The following is a 15,920-nucleotide window of genomic DNA, read 5'->3' as shown; positions in this document are numbered from 1 at the left end:
AATGTATTTCACTGCATTTACTACTTTTCTTGGGAACAGGATTTTTTCCACAATCCTAAAGAAGTCCAGCATCTGGACAGGAGTTTTGTGGCATACTCATTCACTGCACACTATGTTTTCACAGTGCAAGAGAAACTAAAAAGTAGATTCTTTTCCTTTCTCCTGTTCCTCGTGTATCCAGCAACACCAAGGTCACCCACAAGCCAGACCTGCCAGTCAGCTCTGCTGAAATCCCTTAAGCATGTTAAGCCCCTGAACCCTCAGGCAGTACATCCAGCACAGATCCTCACAGCCACAGCTATCCCCACCTCCAAACCCTCCAGCCTCACTGCCCACAAACAGAGATGAACCTCAGCTCAGCAGAGTGACACAGAAACACTGAGCAGGGTTGGGTGAAGCACTTTAATGTGACATATCCTTTAGATAATCACTGGGTCCTCTCCCTTTTCGGATCACAGTAAACAGATTTTCAGTTGTTTTCCTTTTGATGAGATGGGAATATTGAATAGTACAGAAGAGTCCCTTACTGTCAGCACTGCCATGTCTGGCTTGGGATGAGAATTTTTACCAATCAGAAAACACTTTTCAGCATTTCCTTAGGGTGGGCAAACTGAACTCATCTACAGTTCTCTAGGGATTTCTGCTACAGTTGATTCCCTTAGAAAAAATCCTTCTGTACCCAGATGTCACACACTTAATTCTGGTATTTCAAGAAAATAAAAGCTATCTTTATTTGATGATTGCTTTCATCACAGATCCACCTAGGTTCTGTTAACTAACATCATAAATTTGCCTTGAGAACAAATAAACAATTAATTTGAAATTTCAGTTTGGAGTGGCTATTTTCAAGCTAATACTTGACATGCAAATGTCAATTTTTTTATTATTGTCATTATTATCATAGACTTAAAGATTACATCTATTTTTTTAGACCAGAGCGTTCCTGCTGATAATTAAGTAGGAAGAGTACCCAAGTACTGCTTTTACGACTTTCACAAATATATTCAGTGTGCAATAAAACCTCACACAGACAAGACACATTAACCTTGAGGTATGCCAAGTTGGCTGCATTGAAAACTACCTTTAAAATACATTTTAAACCTACACAGAAGCAGAGATTCTGGGCATGAGAAGTCAATTTATTATAAGGGGCACAATGCCACAGTTCACTGTTTGATCCCAGCAACAATCCTTCAATCCAACAACACAAACCTGTATGCATTTATTAACCTGCTAACAATGCACCTTGAATCATAATGTATACTGACTATACTTGGCCCTTTCTATTTGTAATTTTGGAAAGTGGATCTTAAATTAAAACAAAATCAGTTTTCTGGTTGTTTTTGTTTACTGAGAGCTTTAAAAGTGATGCCTCATATTGTAACTGTGCTGAAGTGGAAAGTGCAGCAGTTCTACTTCAAGTTTTATTTCCTGCTCGTCAACTGCTCATTCTGAAATGGCAAATACATTAAGCAGCTTTAGAAAGGACATAAGCTTATACCTCAACTCCTAGCTGAACAGAGGACAAAGGCAGAACAAGAAAAATAAACAGATCTCTCTCATTGGAACTAGCATAAGTGCTAGTAGCTCTGTTCCCTGATTTTTGGCATCCATTTCAAAACTGAGGAACAATATTCCAAAAAATGCTACAAGTACTAGTGCTTACTGATTTATAAAAATGGGAATAAAATATTACCCTGGCTTATTGTATAATAATTTAATAAATTAATTTTATTTTGGGAAATACTATGCATTATATCAGCTGAGACATTTTATGTGAAAAGGATTTTAGTCTCATTTACCACTGAGAACAGCACTTCTATTTGAAAACCGTGTTCTCATAAATAAAATTTCACTTTGCACTACAAGCTAATTACATTATCTTATTGAAGCTTTTAAATACATATTGCTAACCCCCTTTAAATAAAAGTACTTACTATTTAGGTCAGAGAGTGCTTTATCCTTAGCTGTGTTGTACTGGCTCACCAAGTAGTCAATTTGCTGAGAAGAAGATGATTAAAAAAACTATTAGAAGAACTGAAAAAAAGTAGAGCTTTTGAATGTGTCAAACTGTCACTTTGAAACAATCAAAATATTTGTGCAACCCCTCCACATGCTAGCTTTCTACTGTTTTCCATTAGCCAAGTATTATATTTGCTTAGCAGAACTGCACAAAAAAGAGGTGTTTAATTGGGACATCTACTTAATTGGAACATCTCTCTGGTAAATGATTGAGTTCAAAAATATTAAGTAGCAGGAACTGCAGGCTTATGAAGGCTTCAAATCAGTCAGGCAAATAAGGTTTTCCATGTCTTCAACTCTCTTACTTCATTTTCTAGTGGCATTAGTTCCTCCTTCATGCAAAGATCTGGCATTGAAGTGGTGGCAATTTTGAAACAGTTCATCAACCAGACTGACTTGTATCTGGGCAGCCTTTAAGAGATTCTCTTGTTGAAAGGAGTTGGCTGCTCTGTCTTAATACAAACAGTTGTTCTTACCCCCAAGTCAATTTGGCCCAGTCTCAACCTGAGCTCTACCAAGAAACCATAACAACAGAAACCAGCAACTCAGTTACCACCAAATCCTGGGTATGGTCAAAAGGCTAATAAAGAACCAAGTGGAAATCTTACACTAATTTTGAAAAGACATTATGTAACCTTTATTGATTTCTTCATGTTTAAAACAACGCACTATGAATTTTTCTCCAAAGAAGTTAAAGTGGTGGAAAAGTTAACACACTTGACAAATGGATTTCCAATTTTAAGCATGATTCAAATGTGTACCAAGGTGCATCTGGCTTGCTGTCTCAAACTTTCTGTGAAACAAGAAAAGAAGACAAAAACCCCACCCTCCAAACGACCTACTGATCACACAGCAGTGAATGCAATTAAATGACAAGGTATGAAGTGGACTTCCTTTTTATAAAACAGGAGAATAAAAAAATGAGAGTTTCTTACTAAGAAAGCTGTGGGTCTATTTTTGTTTATTTTCTTTTTTCTTCTGCCTAGGCTAACCAAAGGATTAAAATTCTGCAGCGTTACAGGTTTTACATTGTCTCCAGCAATGTCACAGACAAAAGGCGACTCCGTATAACTAATAGTGTTACTCCTCAATACTCATAGTCTGCAAATCTCCTGTGACATGAACTCCTAACACAGGACTTCTTTTTCAAATCCTCTTATATGCTGTACACACCTCATACTGATGAGTCAAGGACATCAGTTCAAATTTCAGAGCTTTATAGCCGATTAGTTGGATACTAGAACTTTTGCAAAAAACTGAAGTCCTTCTCCTTTCTGCAAGAAATTCTCACAAACGTTGTGTGTATACATTATACTCATGCACTTTATCTGACAAAATGACTCAGGAGATACAGCTGATGACTGCATCAGCATCAAGTCTAAAAAATAAAAAGTAATAATCCCACACTGAAACTAAAGAACTACTAAGTGAGACTTTGAGTAACCTCTGCCAAAAGTGATGAAGTCTTGACACTCTTAATAATTCAGTGTTTTTATTAATATTTTAGCCACTGTCTATTTTTTTTCTCTATTAAGGTAGATTACAGATTTTCTCCTCTGATGTTTCTGATTGTTGGAACCCAGCACACTGTCAAGGGGATTCTGGTTTCTGATGTGACTGGATTGATCCTCCGGTGCCCAGCATCAGCTCCAGACTGACCAAACACACTGTTTCTAGAAAGATTATTGGCATGACCTCCACTTCTTGCCATATACCTCTACTACCATCTGTCACAACACCATGTGCACACAAATTTGGGGAACAACTCCAGATAGGAGAACATTTGATGGCATCATCCCCCAGGAGTCTCCTGCTCTCACACAGCCCTGGCCAGCAGAAAGGCAGCCCAGAGTTACTGCGACTGGGATGTTACCACACTTGTGGATTTCACAATCAAACTGCGTGAATTCCACCTATTTCTAATTTATCAGCCTTGTGGAAGTAAAAAAGATTAATAAAATTGAATTAAAATAATTAAAACTAATGAAAGCCAAGGTAACAGAACTGTCAAGACTTTTTTTCCCCGCCCCTATAAATTTACAAAGAATTGAAACTGCACATTGTCTACATGTCCTCCTAACTAGCACTTCCTCATTTTTTTTCCCTGAACACAAAACAAGATATGGAGAGGACACTGCTTATGGGACTCTAAGAAAAATTTGAAAGGAACACATCTTTCCTGTTCTGTACAGAACAGTGTGACTCTGGTTGACAGAAAAACAGTCAAAAATATTCCTGGGAAAGAAGTTATTGTGGCTCTGTCCCAGAGCACATAGAAGTACGCCCAAAATGCAAAGAAACAGGAAAGCGCAACAAGGAATCCCAGTTTTCATTTCATTTCATTCAGTAATAAAATTATATATTTTCCTTTTATAACCTTATTTTTCCAAATTATTTTTCTTCTGCTTGTGATCTACACTAGTTCAGCAGGAGGAAAAGGGCCTACAAGCATCAGAGCAGCATACCCCCACAGTACAGCTCAGTTGTTGTTCAAGGAATGCTGATCCATCAGGATAAGTCCCAAGCACTTACTGCTGCGTGAAAACATCTTACCTTGCACTGTTTATTCTACTTAGTGAGGCAGACAAAGAATACACAAAATAATGCAAGTGTGATTTGTACCAAACTGAAAGAATTCTTTTCTGCAATATTTCTTATTTACACCTCTTCCCTCCCACCATCATTCCCTATAAAGAAAAAATTCTTTACCGCTGGAGTGTCGTTAAGGAAAATTTTCATATCTTTAAAATTACTGTTAACCAGTTTCTTTGCTCCTCGGACTTGGTTAGTTAAATGCTGGTTGGCAGCATATGCACAGAGCACTCCAACACTACAAAAAATACAGATAACAGATATTTGTTAATGTAAGTGCACATTTTAACATAAAACAGAATTAAAAAATTATAGCCAAAAAAAAAGTCAACATTATCAAAAGAAAGAAAGGTCTCCATAAATTTACAAATTCTCTTTTTCTTACTACAGGTTCTCACATGCACCATGAGGCAGGCTACAAGACTGAGCCAAAAGGGCTAATATTGGACTACTAATTCAAATAAAAGAAAGGAAAAGCAATGTTAACCTCAAGTCTTCTGAAGCTACTAATGTACAAGTGCTAATTCATTTGCATGGGTACTGTCAGAAAATGAGTAAAGCCTAGGTAAATTGTATGAGACAGAAACATTAGGCTCTTTTACAAGTATCATTAACCTTGACACAGCTACAAGCAAATGCTCCCAAGTTAACTGTGAAAAAGAGCATTTTTCATCTGATAACTTCAGCAAGATTTATTCATAATGGTACAATTTATTTATATAGTTGCAGGGATCTTTCAAAAGCACATGAATAGTTCCTATTAAGGCTAAAATAATAAGCATTTCCTGATACTGAAACAAAAGGTGGAAAGTGAGCTAGACTTCCTGTCAGCACTGCTGATGATTGTTTTCTATTTGATCACTCCTCACTGTAAACTTCTCAGTATGGCATGGCAGCTCTGCAAAAACAGTAAGTAAAAAGGCAATTAAAGGTCCCATGAGAGATTTCAAAGCTCTCTTATCACACATGAACCTTAGTTTTCTGTTTAGCTTAGGTGTAAAACAGACTTCAAGAGAAGGATGACTTTTGTTTTTAAACACCTCATATTCACAACAGCTAACCTTGCAGACCAGAAAAGACAAGAGTAACCACCAGAGTGGTGACAGCTTCAAAATCAGGCTGACTACAAACCCATCTAATGGGCTAAGCCCTAACTCTGAGATTTAAACAGCAGAAAGCTGAATTCCACTCACCACAGGCAGGACATATCCCTAAAGGGCAGACACTGCCTTGAGACTGCAGTCAGGTGCATTTCAGGCAATTCCTGGACGGCACACTTGTTCAGTCTCTTACTTTGTTCTGCAATTCAACAGCCCAGTACTAGAGAGGCAGCACCCTGAAAGGCCAGTATGGACATCCAAACACAGGAGAAGGGAATCACTAACACAAATGGTACTGCACTCCTTTCAGACTGTCAAACTTCCTAAACTTGGGTGCCAAGAAGACTGACAGTACTATTTTTAAATAAGACTTAAAAAACCCCCAATCCAGGCTTTCTATGGGGAAAAAGACACATGGTAAGTACAACTCTTGTTTCAAAGAATATAAATTCAAAGGAAGACATAATACAGCCACATAAATGAGATGATGGAGAGCCAACAGGTACCTAAAATGGCATGACTTCTGTATCCCAGCAAGACAGGAGCAAACACCCTGACTCATGATGCTCATCTCGTCCTTCAGTGCATCAAAACCAAACCTTCATCTTTATTTTGCTTTTGCTACTTCAGCTTTTCCAAACAATGTAAAGGCTTGTTCTACTCTTTAAACAGGTCTCAAGTACTAGAATTTCTGTTGCTCTGAAAAATACTGTCTGAAGGAAAATTCTGATTTCAAAGCATGTTACAGGGAGAGATGGCAAAACTCTATGCTACAGGTTGTGCCTTTTACGATTCCTTCACTAACATTTTCCTCTATGTCCAAAAATATTCGTAACAGGATGACAGTTTGACACAAAGAGGTTGCTTCTCTACCCAAAATTTCACAACTGTGTCTTCAAAACTGGTCATTAATTAACCTCCAGAAGTCACTATGAAACAAAAGGACACACACATTTATGCTCCTACTTAACCTACAGCAAATAGAATAGTTTTATTTATACTATGACCAACACTCAAGCAGCCACTACCATCAGCTAGCACCCAAGTACGAGAACTCAGAATGCCTAAATACAAAGGAACTGAGTAACTTGCAACTTAAACCATTCTCTAATTCTACAACAAGCAGAAAAAACAATTTAATTTTGGATATAGGCAATATATTATTTCTTTTCACTCTACTGTGATGGCAATTGCTATCAAAACTTTTCTACCTTTTCTTTGTTAATCAGAAGACAAATTATCTCAAGCGATCAGGAAAAGCAAACATTTGTATATTGCTCCAAGACTTAAGAGTTTATAACCACATCCTTGTTCTTTAGACAAGACAGCATTTTATGTCCTTTCAATGCTATGCTCAGAGATCAGAAAGGTCAATCGGAAGCTAACAAAACACTACTTTCTAAGTCCTGAGCACAACCATCTTTCCCTTCAGCTTCCTAAATGGAAGGAATGGGAGGAAACAGGATAATGGAGATACTTCAAGCAGCCAAGGTACTCAGCATAACTGTGACTATACTCTGAATGTAACTAAAAAAACACACAACCTGAGAAGAAAAATCTATTTATTATGTAACTGAGCCTTGAGTCAACATTCAGTAAGCAGCTAAAAGGAGAAAGTCATAAAAGCAGGAATAAAAAGGACATGCTTCTTCTGTAACAGGTTAAGAAAACTGTCTGAACAATTCTTCAGGAGTCCAATATTCCACACAAAAGTTTCTTGTCAGGTTTCACAGGTGGATATTAACTGGCATTGCAAGAGAGATGGAGGAAGATGAAGAGCATACACTTAGGTGGTAATCCTGAAGAAGTCCATCCCCTTAGAAATCCTTCCCAGTCCCTCCAGCAGCTGTTTACATGTATGTTCCACAGTAGCGCCTTTAAAACAAAGCTCTGTTAGCAGAGGTGGGAGTTCAGGGTACTCTGAGGGATGCCAGCCTTGCTAAATGCATCTTCTGAAGTAGCACAGCTCTGGGTGAAGGAGTCTGTGACATTCCAGTCACTTGGCAGGGGTTTGGGAGACCTGCTCCCAAAGAAGGCCTCCAGTGCTGCATGAACTTAAAATTATACCCAAACAATGACTAAACCCACCTCAGTAATTTCATAGCACATCTCAATGTAACCCTGTATTGGTGGAGATCATTCAAGTTTTCATTCTTTTTGCTCTGTCTGCAAGTAGCCATAAGCATTTCACTCACCCAGGACTAAACCCTTTTGGTTATTGTCACAGCTTACGTATTCAGCTCTGGCTCAGTGCTTCAGAAGTGTGATTTTGGGAAGACCTACACGTAAACTTAAACTGAAGTTACATAGGAACTTGGAGGAAAAGCAGATAATAAATCCACAAGGAGACTTTTTGAGTACTGTACAAGACATGTAGAAACAGTTTTAAATAAACCTCAGGCTTCCTCCAGTACTTTCTGTTGGGGCAATGGCTACCAGTAGGACTGTCCTTTTGTGTTACAGCACAGCAGTAAGCAACCTGACGAGTGCTTAAATAGATCCAGGCATGGCATCTTCTCCTCCCTTGTGAAAGGAGATCCAGGAAGGGCAAGAGAATCTCTCTGTGTACAGAGGCATACTGGAGACATGAGCCTTCAGTCAGTCTGAGATCAGCAATATCAGCCTTGTAAAGTTCTATCTCCCCCTGTACATCACTCACAGCATTAGATTTAACCAGGGAGTCATATGAGATTATCTCCACTCAACCTGCAGACTGAGCTCAACCCCTGCCTTAGGGTAAGCATCTGATACTCCTCATGTCTCACACAAAAGAAAAAAAAAAAAAGAAAAAAAAAAGAGAAATTAAAGAGTCAATTTCCTTAGTTCTGGAAAGCATGTTACTAGGGATCACTGATCTGCCAGTCATGACCTGGAAAGAAGAAGTATTTGCCAGTGCTGGGTATGCTGAATCCCACAAGGATAGCTGGCAGCAAATGCACAAGTTAAAGAGACCAACAAGGGGGCAATCTCTTGATTTCTCTACTAACAGGCAACATTCCTCAGCCATAATAGCCAGAAAGAAGCATCCTGCAACACAGCTTCCTGCAATGTGGTGGAAAGACAGCTGGCAAGACTCTGTGACCTACCTCCAGTTTCGACATGCTGAATGGTAATTTAATAACTTACTGTCTTCAAGGCACCCTTGAACCATGAAGAATTTTTGTCCTGTCATCATGGCAGGGATGCATCTGTCACCTACACCACTTAGTTTTTGAGTCATTAAACTGTTGAGAGTCATGCTTGCCACTGATGTCTGGGAGAAAAGAGCATGTTCCCATATCTGATATCAGCCTGTCCTCTATTCCAGCATAAGCAAGGTCACCATTTGTCATACAACACACAGTAGTAGAAAAAGAAATAATTTTAGATTACAGTGAAGTGACAAAGTACATCCCACCTGACTAAACTGTCACACAGTATAGATGAAAAGAGTTTTTTTCTCTTTTAATATAATCACAAAATAAAGATAATAGGGAGGTGAAAAGATGAAGTTGTTACAGGAAAACAGAAAGCCTGACAGCAAACAACATCTTTTGAAAGCAGGGAAAAGTCTTGATTGTAGCTCCTCATCATCCATTACAAACCCAGCACAGGATTATGCTCCTAACACTAACACTGCAAAAATGTCTCCAAACCCCAGGATTCACAGGGAGTGCATGCATTGTTTAAACAACTCAGGACCCAGAAGAAACCCACTGTTTCAAACTAGTAAGAACACCTGGAGTACAGCAAATACTGAAGGAAGTCACCTAATTGCTTTTCTCACCACCACACCACTACCAAGAACAAAGCAGTATGTGGTATCTCAGGTTCTCTGTGGGATGGGAACTGAACACAGGACACAGTCTCTGGTGTTCACAAGTTTAATGTAACATTCTGCAACCGCCCTTTTGAGACTGGCAAAAATGTTATTTGCAAATGCAAACATAATTTTTTGTTTGTTTCACACATACATTCTGCTCAAGTAAGTATGTAATGGCCTGTAGATAGCAACGGTAGCAGCATTTTCATAATGCAGTTACATCTTTAATAAGCAATAATATTACTTAGTCTAATAAAATAATTTCTGCACCTGTAGACTAATACAGTAATATTATTTGTCACATGACACTGCAAAGTAACTGCTATACCAAGGTTTATATTGTTCTCTTTATCACACTTGCCTTATTATTAAAGAAGCAACAAAAAGAAATGTTGCAAAACAGCTCCTCTGACAGTCAGCATTTTTCTTCTGTCTTTGATGCATTTCCCCACCACAGTTGTCACAGCAACGACACATACAGAAGCAAAGTCCCACAAGAGGCAGTAACAAAATAAATAGCAATCCCAAGGCTGCGGAGACTATAAAACCGATTTCATAGTAGATGGCCTGTAATTCAGACAAAAATAGTGGTAATAGCAGATATCACACAGTAACTGCAATCAGTATAGAGCAAGTAATTAAAAATCACACTACAGACTAAACCATCTACTAAGTTACTGAGGTTATGGACTTGGTATATTTTGTCAATAATGGACAACTTTTCTAACAAAAAGATACATAACATTGTAGATACTGATAGCTAAGAATTACTTGGCTAGAGTATTAGCTAAGCAAACTACAAGACTAAGCACTAAGAGAAAAGTAGGCTCACAAGAAATAAATGTGAATCAATGCAATGGAAACAGGTTAAAAATGAACACATCTGAATTCCCAGACCACAAATTTACTGTTTCTCACATCTGTTTCCAAAAAGGCTCCACAAATGTCAGCAAGGCAAGCTAGAGCAACACCTCATCAGGTGGAAAAGGAGGCTTAGCTTTTTCTCCTTTTTATCAGTTAAGAGTAGAAAAATTCGTATGAACCACAAAGGGAAGTATTTCACTGGATGATCGATTACAATGGCAGAGGTTTCTCCAAACTGCTGAATTTAAAACTGCTTAGGGACTGGAAAACATGAAGAAGCAGACAGATTTTAAGATCTCTCAGGTAAATACATTTATTCTGCTGCCAAACAGCAAAGCAGCAGCAACTAAAAAGGATGCTTTCTAAAGCTGGCAGGAGCAAAAGGTGGTAATGCAATACCCTGACCTGCTTTCACACTGCAAGAGCCCAGGGACCAAGAAGCTGGGCCAGGCAGCCCTGGCACAGCCTCACACGAGGCAATGTGGCTCCCAGGGGACAAGCTGTGAGCTGGCTGTGCTGCTTCTACCCGAAACAGGACCAGGGAGGTGTCTGCACACAGAGACAGACAGCACAGCGTGGGCATGCCCCAGGGGTCCTTCTTCCCTGATAAATCTCTCTTCTGCTTTCCTTTCCCAATCTTAGGAGAACTAATTCCCACACTAGTACTTTGAGTCCTCTTCTGTTTTATAGATCCACCAGCTCAAGGGCAAGGTGGCAGCACAAGGATGAAATTGAGGCTGTGGAACTGTCCTGCACAATAAGTTGTAATTTCTCACAAGATATCAATCATGCTCTAGTTCCAGCTTTGCTGATGCCCTTCCTCTCAATCCCTAATTACCAACTGAGCCAAATACAGCAACTACCACCATTAGCAGAGTTGCAAATTTCTGCCCTAATTACCAATTCTAGGATGAAAACTATTTTTTTAATTATTATTATTAACTGCTAATTAAAACCCATGCTTCCTTCTTAAGCGTATGAACTAGGTGCTTTAAAGAAGAATTTGGGCAGATTTTGCAAAAGAATTACTGTTTTCTTTTCTAGCTAGCTGAACGCTTCAAAAATTTTGACAGCATACAATATTTTAAGATTGGTTACATGGAAAAACAGTATTTAAAGTAACATTAAAAATAGTTATGGATGTTTTAACAGAAGTAGTGCAGACATGGTTAGTTTCTTTTCAAAGCTGTACATCTACCATAAGGCATTACCTGAAGAGTCAGGACAACATTTTCTGGCTGTGGAAGTCAAAACAAATGGAGAGTGTGTATAATACACAGGCAGCATGCACAAAAAACAAATCCCGTGAATAATGAATAATTAACCATGACTAGACCACAACAATTAACGACACAGAAACAATAACAAACAAGCCACTAAAGTAAAATAATGCACAGAAGCACCATTAAATAATTATGGGAAAATATTTACAATAAAATATATAGCAGCTATTTTCTGGTTTCCTTGGTGAGTGAAAGGAATCTAGGATTTGCCCAACAAATACTTCCGTCTTAAAACAATGACTAGTTACTTCCACACTGAGCATCTATTTCATATAATTCCCAACATATCTCACAGAATGCCAGAGATCACATTATTTTGCAGTTTGGTGATTTCTTCATGAATTCCACCTGTCATAACTGATATGATATTCTTGACTAACTTTTTCTTTTCAGTGCTTATTTTATTTTAGTAGCTCCAGCAGCAGTTTTAGGATCTTAACACATTACACACAAAATTCAACCTCACTTGTAATTAACCACGTAAAGGTTTAATTTAAATTGTTCATAAGAAAACAAGACAAGGCATTCAAGAAAGACTGAAGAAATCTATTTAACAGTTCTTACCTATTTTCTTATCTGTAAAACCTGAAAAACACTGAAAACTAAATATTCAATGACAGGAATTACAGGGGAACCCAATTTCCCCTTTGTTTCCACAATGGAAAATTAATTTCTTGTATTTTTCCCTTCATCTCTGCATGACAAGTTCACAGCTGATAGTGTGAGCTTTCTCCTTTCTCCTAACTGGAAGAGAAGTAGACAAGCTAAAGATGGCAAGACCCCTCAGCCCAAAGTCTGATGCATGAGAATCAGAAATGTTCGAGTTTTAGTGATCTTTTTTCAGCATCACAAATACCCTTTTGAAACCCCTACTGTACAGTGATACTTAGAATGCTCAAAATCGTATTTTGGACATATTAACACATTTTGTCCTGTATTAAAGGGAGGATAACTAACCTCCCTTATGAATCTGCTACCAAATATGATTTTGAACGTTTCAAGCAAGCAGCCTCACAGCAGAAGTGAAGCAATGGCAGCAGCAGTGAGTTGGCTCCCCTGAGCAGGCACAGCTCAGCTGCTGGGCTGTCCTGGCAGACTGCTGCCCCTGCCAGGGCATGGGGAGATGTTCATGGTTAGAGTCCAACTGGGAATATTAGGACACACTGCACAGAAGTGGGAAGAGTCTCCCGGGTCACTAACGCATTCTATAAATAGGTTTAAATAAATTATACAGAGGAATGACAGCAGAAATTTAACAGGATAAATAGAAGAAGCAGATTTCCTGCTCCTGCTACTGAAGGTCTGCTCTCAGTGCTTGGTGAGCAAGTCTCACATGTCCATTTCAGCCCCCATGCTTCTGTGCTAGCACTATCTTTTGCCCAAGAAGCAGAACCTTTTTGCTAGTGCTTCCTCTCCATATATATATTTTAAAAGAGTAATCACACCTCTTAACTCTTTTCCTAAGCTAAGCAAACTCTTCCAGTTTCCTCTGAAGACACACAGGTTCCCTAGATCATCCTAATGGACACTTGGCTGAACTCATCCTAGTCTGAATTCATTTACCCTGAATTTCAGTGATCAAAACCATAGCCAAACATTTCTAACTATTTATCCACACCCTTCAACAACAACATTCACACTTCTCTACTTCAACTGTAAAGTTCTCCAGGGGCACATCTGGCTGGCTGGCCATGCTGGCTGCTCCACAGCTGACTCACTGATACTTCTGTCTTCTGAAGGACATTCCACTTGTTCTGCTATATTTTCCTTTTCCAAATTTGTTTTGAAGTTTTACACTGTATTCAGGTCAGAATTTGGACTGATAAATGGCCTGTATGTGTTCTACTGCTTAAGCACTGCTAATATTTTAGCTGCCACCCTATAATCACATCCCCTACAAAGGACTAGTCTCAGATTTCTCATGACTTAATACTATGCTTGTGGTCATGGGTACCACCTATGGTCTATGGGTTTTCTCCCAAGACTCTCCCATCCAAGGCCTACCTTCCATTCTTTCCTGGGTGTGCAGGAACATTTGTGATGCACCACTCCCTAGAGCCCCACCAAACAAGCAGATGGGATCAGCAAGAGTCACTTGATGCAGCATAACAACAATATCCACACACCTGCATGTCATGCAGAACTGATCAAGCTACTGGAGAAACAGGCTTGTGTCTGGAAGACAGGGAAGCACCAGTGAGGCCATCCTGATTCATGGCAATAGCTCAGTGTCTGTGTGCAAGTACCATACTCATCCTCCTGATGGGTACACTTACTGCAGGGACCAGAAGCAAGTAGCTCATATGAAGTAACTTGTCCACTGCCTGGGCACAGTTAAATTCCTACTGCAGAAACTCAACTCCTTCAAAACTGTTTCAAAAGCCGAAGGCTGTGCTCCACAACAGCCTAAAGATCAGACACACATTCTGTTCCATTTTCTTGCTAATATATAAATAATATATTTTTAATACAAATTTGTCTTTTTGAAACAGTATTTGAAGCTTACATTAAAGATAAGCAGTAATGGTTCTAAGTTTTTTTTAAATAAAAGCAGTATTTTTCAATGCAAAGAGCCTTCAATCTTTGTGCAACAATCACATTCAAGCTGGAGTTTACAAGTCAGTCTTAACTGTAAGTAGCTTCTTTACAGTGGCTTGTGGAATTTTCTTTGTAATTGGTTCCATATTTTCATGAAAATATCATACTTGTTATTCAAAAAATTCATATTTGTATCCTATTCATATAGTTTTAAAACACCAATTCCTGGTTTAGAAACAAAACTGAATTTCGAAGTCATAATTTTCATTATTTTATGCAGATACACATAGACAATTTACCTTTTGATAATCGCCCTGTGTATTTCCAAACTGCTGCTGTGCTAGTTTTCTGATGAGATCTGAAAATAAGCAAGAATATTCCAGAGTTTTAAACAACATAATTTATAAAAGCAGAGGAAAGAGAATAGTATGAATTCTACTTTTAGGTAGGCAAGATGAAATTAAGAACAGAAATCAACAGCATAGGCAAGCATTTAAGTGTCCCCATAAATCTGTCAAGTAACAACATTTTTAATCAACTGTGTGTTTTATGAGCTCACAGGAATATAGCCAGGTTGTCTATCAATGAATCAGTTACCACTGAAATACAGTGAAGGTTTTTCCGAGGTCATCCTCTGTACCATAAAATCGTAATTAAAAGTTCATCACACATGTATCAATTACTTGGGCAATGTTTTGGGTATCAGCTTTGCTTTATGTTTATGCCAAGTACATACATACATAAATTAATATACATACACGCAGCATTAGATACATAATGTGCAAAACAAGCATGTGAATGATGACTTCTTGACTGAAGGGTACGAAGAAGAAGACCCTTATCTTGCCAACATTATCTAATCTTTTTTTCCCTTTTTATTTTTATATTTTCTTTTTTGATCTCTGGACCAACAGTGAGTATGTAACACCATCAAAACAAATCAGAAAGCCTAGCATATTACTATTTACTGTGCATCGATCCAACATTCACTCTAACTTATCCACAACATTAAAAAAATACAGCAATCACAAAAAAACCCACAAAGTAGGAATTTAACACAACTAGTGCCACCTTCAGTAAACCCTGGCAGCTGCAAGAGATGGATCCCTTTTTTGAGACCTCACTGGCCTACCATTACCGAGGTTTTGACAACCTCAAGGGAACTAAGGTGGGAACTGTGGGTCCCTCTCAGTCACTTGTGTGGCACCCTGGACTTGAAGGAGAGGAGCACCATCAGCTCTGCAGACCCTCAGAGAAGCACCAGTGGCTCTGGGTGTGCTCCTCGCTACGCTGTGTAAAAGGAACAGTGTTCGGATGTCTGGGAGAAATAATTGACTGAACTTCTGGTCTCTGATGAAGAGGAAGCACATTAGGAAGGAGCACATTACACCTCAAAGAGCTCAAGGAGGAACTCTACCCCCCATGTTATAGAGAGCTGGCCTTCATCCTACTATTGCCCTGTTTTTGTCTCCCCATTTGCAAATGAACATAGCTGATAAAAACCTCCAATAAATTACCTAACCTGGGGATCAATAAAGGACCTGAAGGTGTGAAACTGACCGTTCACCCCCCAAAACTCCAAGGCTTCTCAGAATTTATTTTAGCACTTGTGAAATACGTTCAGGGAGGCCAGAGAGGCTGTGATCTTCCTCCTCTCTCACTCCACACGTGGCTCAGGAAAACAAATTCCCAAGCAAGCAATGCCCACAATTCTCCCTC

General features: G+C 38.8%; 1 protein-coding gene across 12 annotated transcripts in view; it reads right to left on the bottom strand.

Moving 5' to 3' along the window:
* The window catches only part of PROM1 (prominin 1), a 58,592-nt gene that overhangs the window by 22,838 nt on the left and 19,834 nt on the right, over window positions 1–15,920 (bottom strand). For 9 of the 12 annotated variants that reach the window (XM_085059294.1, XM_085059302.1, XM_085059305.1 and 6 more), the window contains exons 3-7: window positions 14,501–14,559; window positions 11,592–11,618; window positions 9,878–10,083; window positions 4,732–4,852; window positions 1,938–2,001 (exon numbers count right to left, since the gene is read on the bottom strand). In XM_085059294.1, the coding sequence (XP_084915420.1) occupies window positions 1,938–2,001; window positions 4,732–4,852; window positions 9,878–10,083; window positions 11,592–11,618; window positions 14,501–14,559 (477 nt within the window). The remainder of the gene's footprint in view (window positions 1–1,937; window positions 2,002–4,731; window positions 4,853–9,877; window positions 10,084–11,591; window positions 11,619–14,500; window positions 14,560–15,920) is intronic. The other 3 variants (XM_085059299.1, XM_085059300.1, XM_085059304.1) reach the window with 1 other exon arrangement.

This window comes from Lichenostomus cassidix, chromosome 4 (assembly GCF_008360975.1).
Source record: "Lichenostomus cassidix isolate B80296 chromosome 4, HeHo_3.0, whole genome shotgun sequence".
NCBI classification, from domain to species: Eukaryota; Metazoa; Chordata; class Aves; order Passeriformes; family Meliphagidae; genus Lichenostomus; species Lichenostomus cassidix.
The sequence above is the reverse complement of the archived record's forward strand: the minus strand, read 5'-3'. Positions and strand labels throughout refer to the sequence as shown.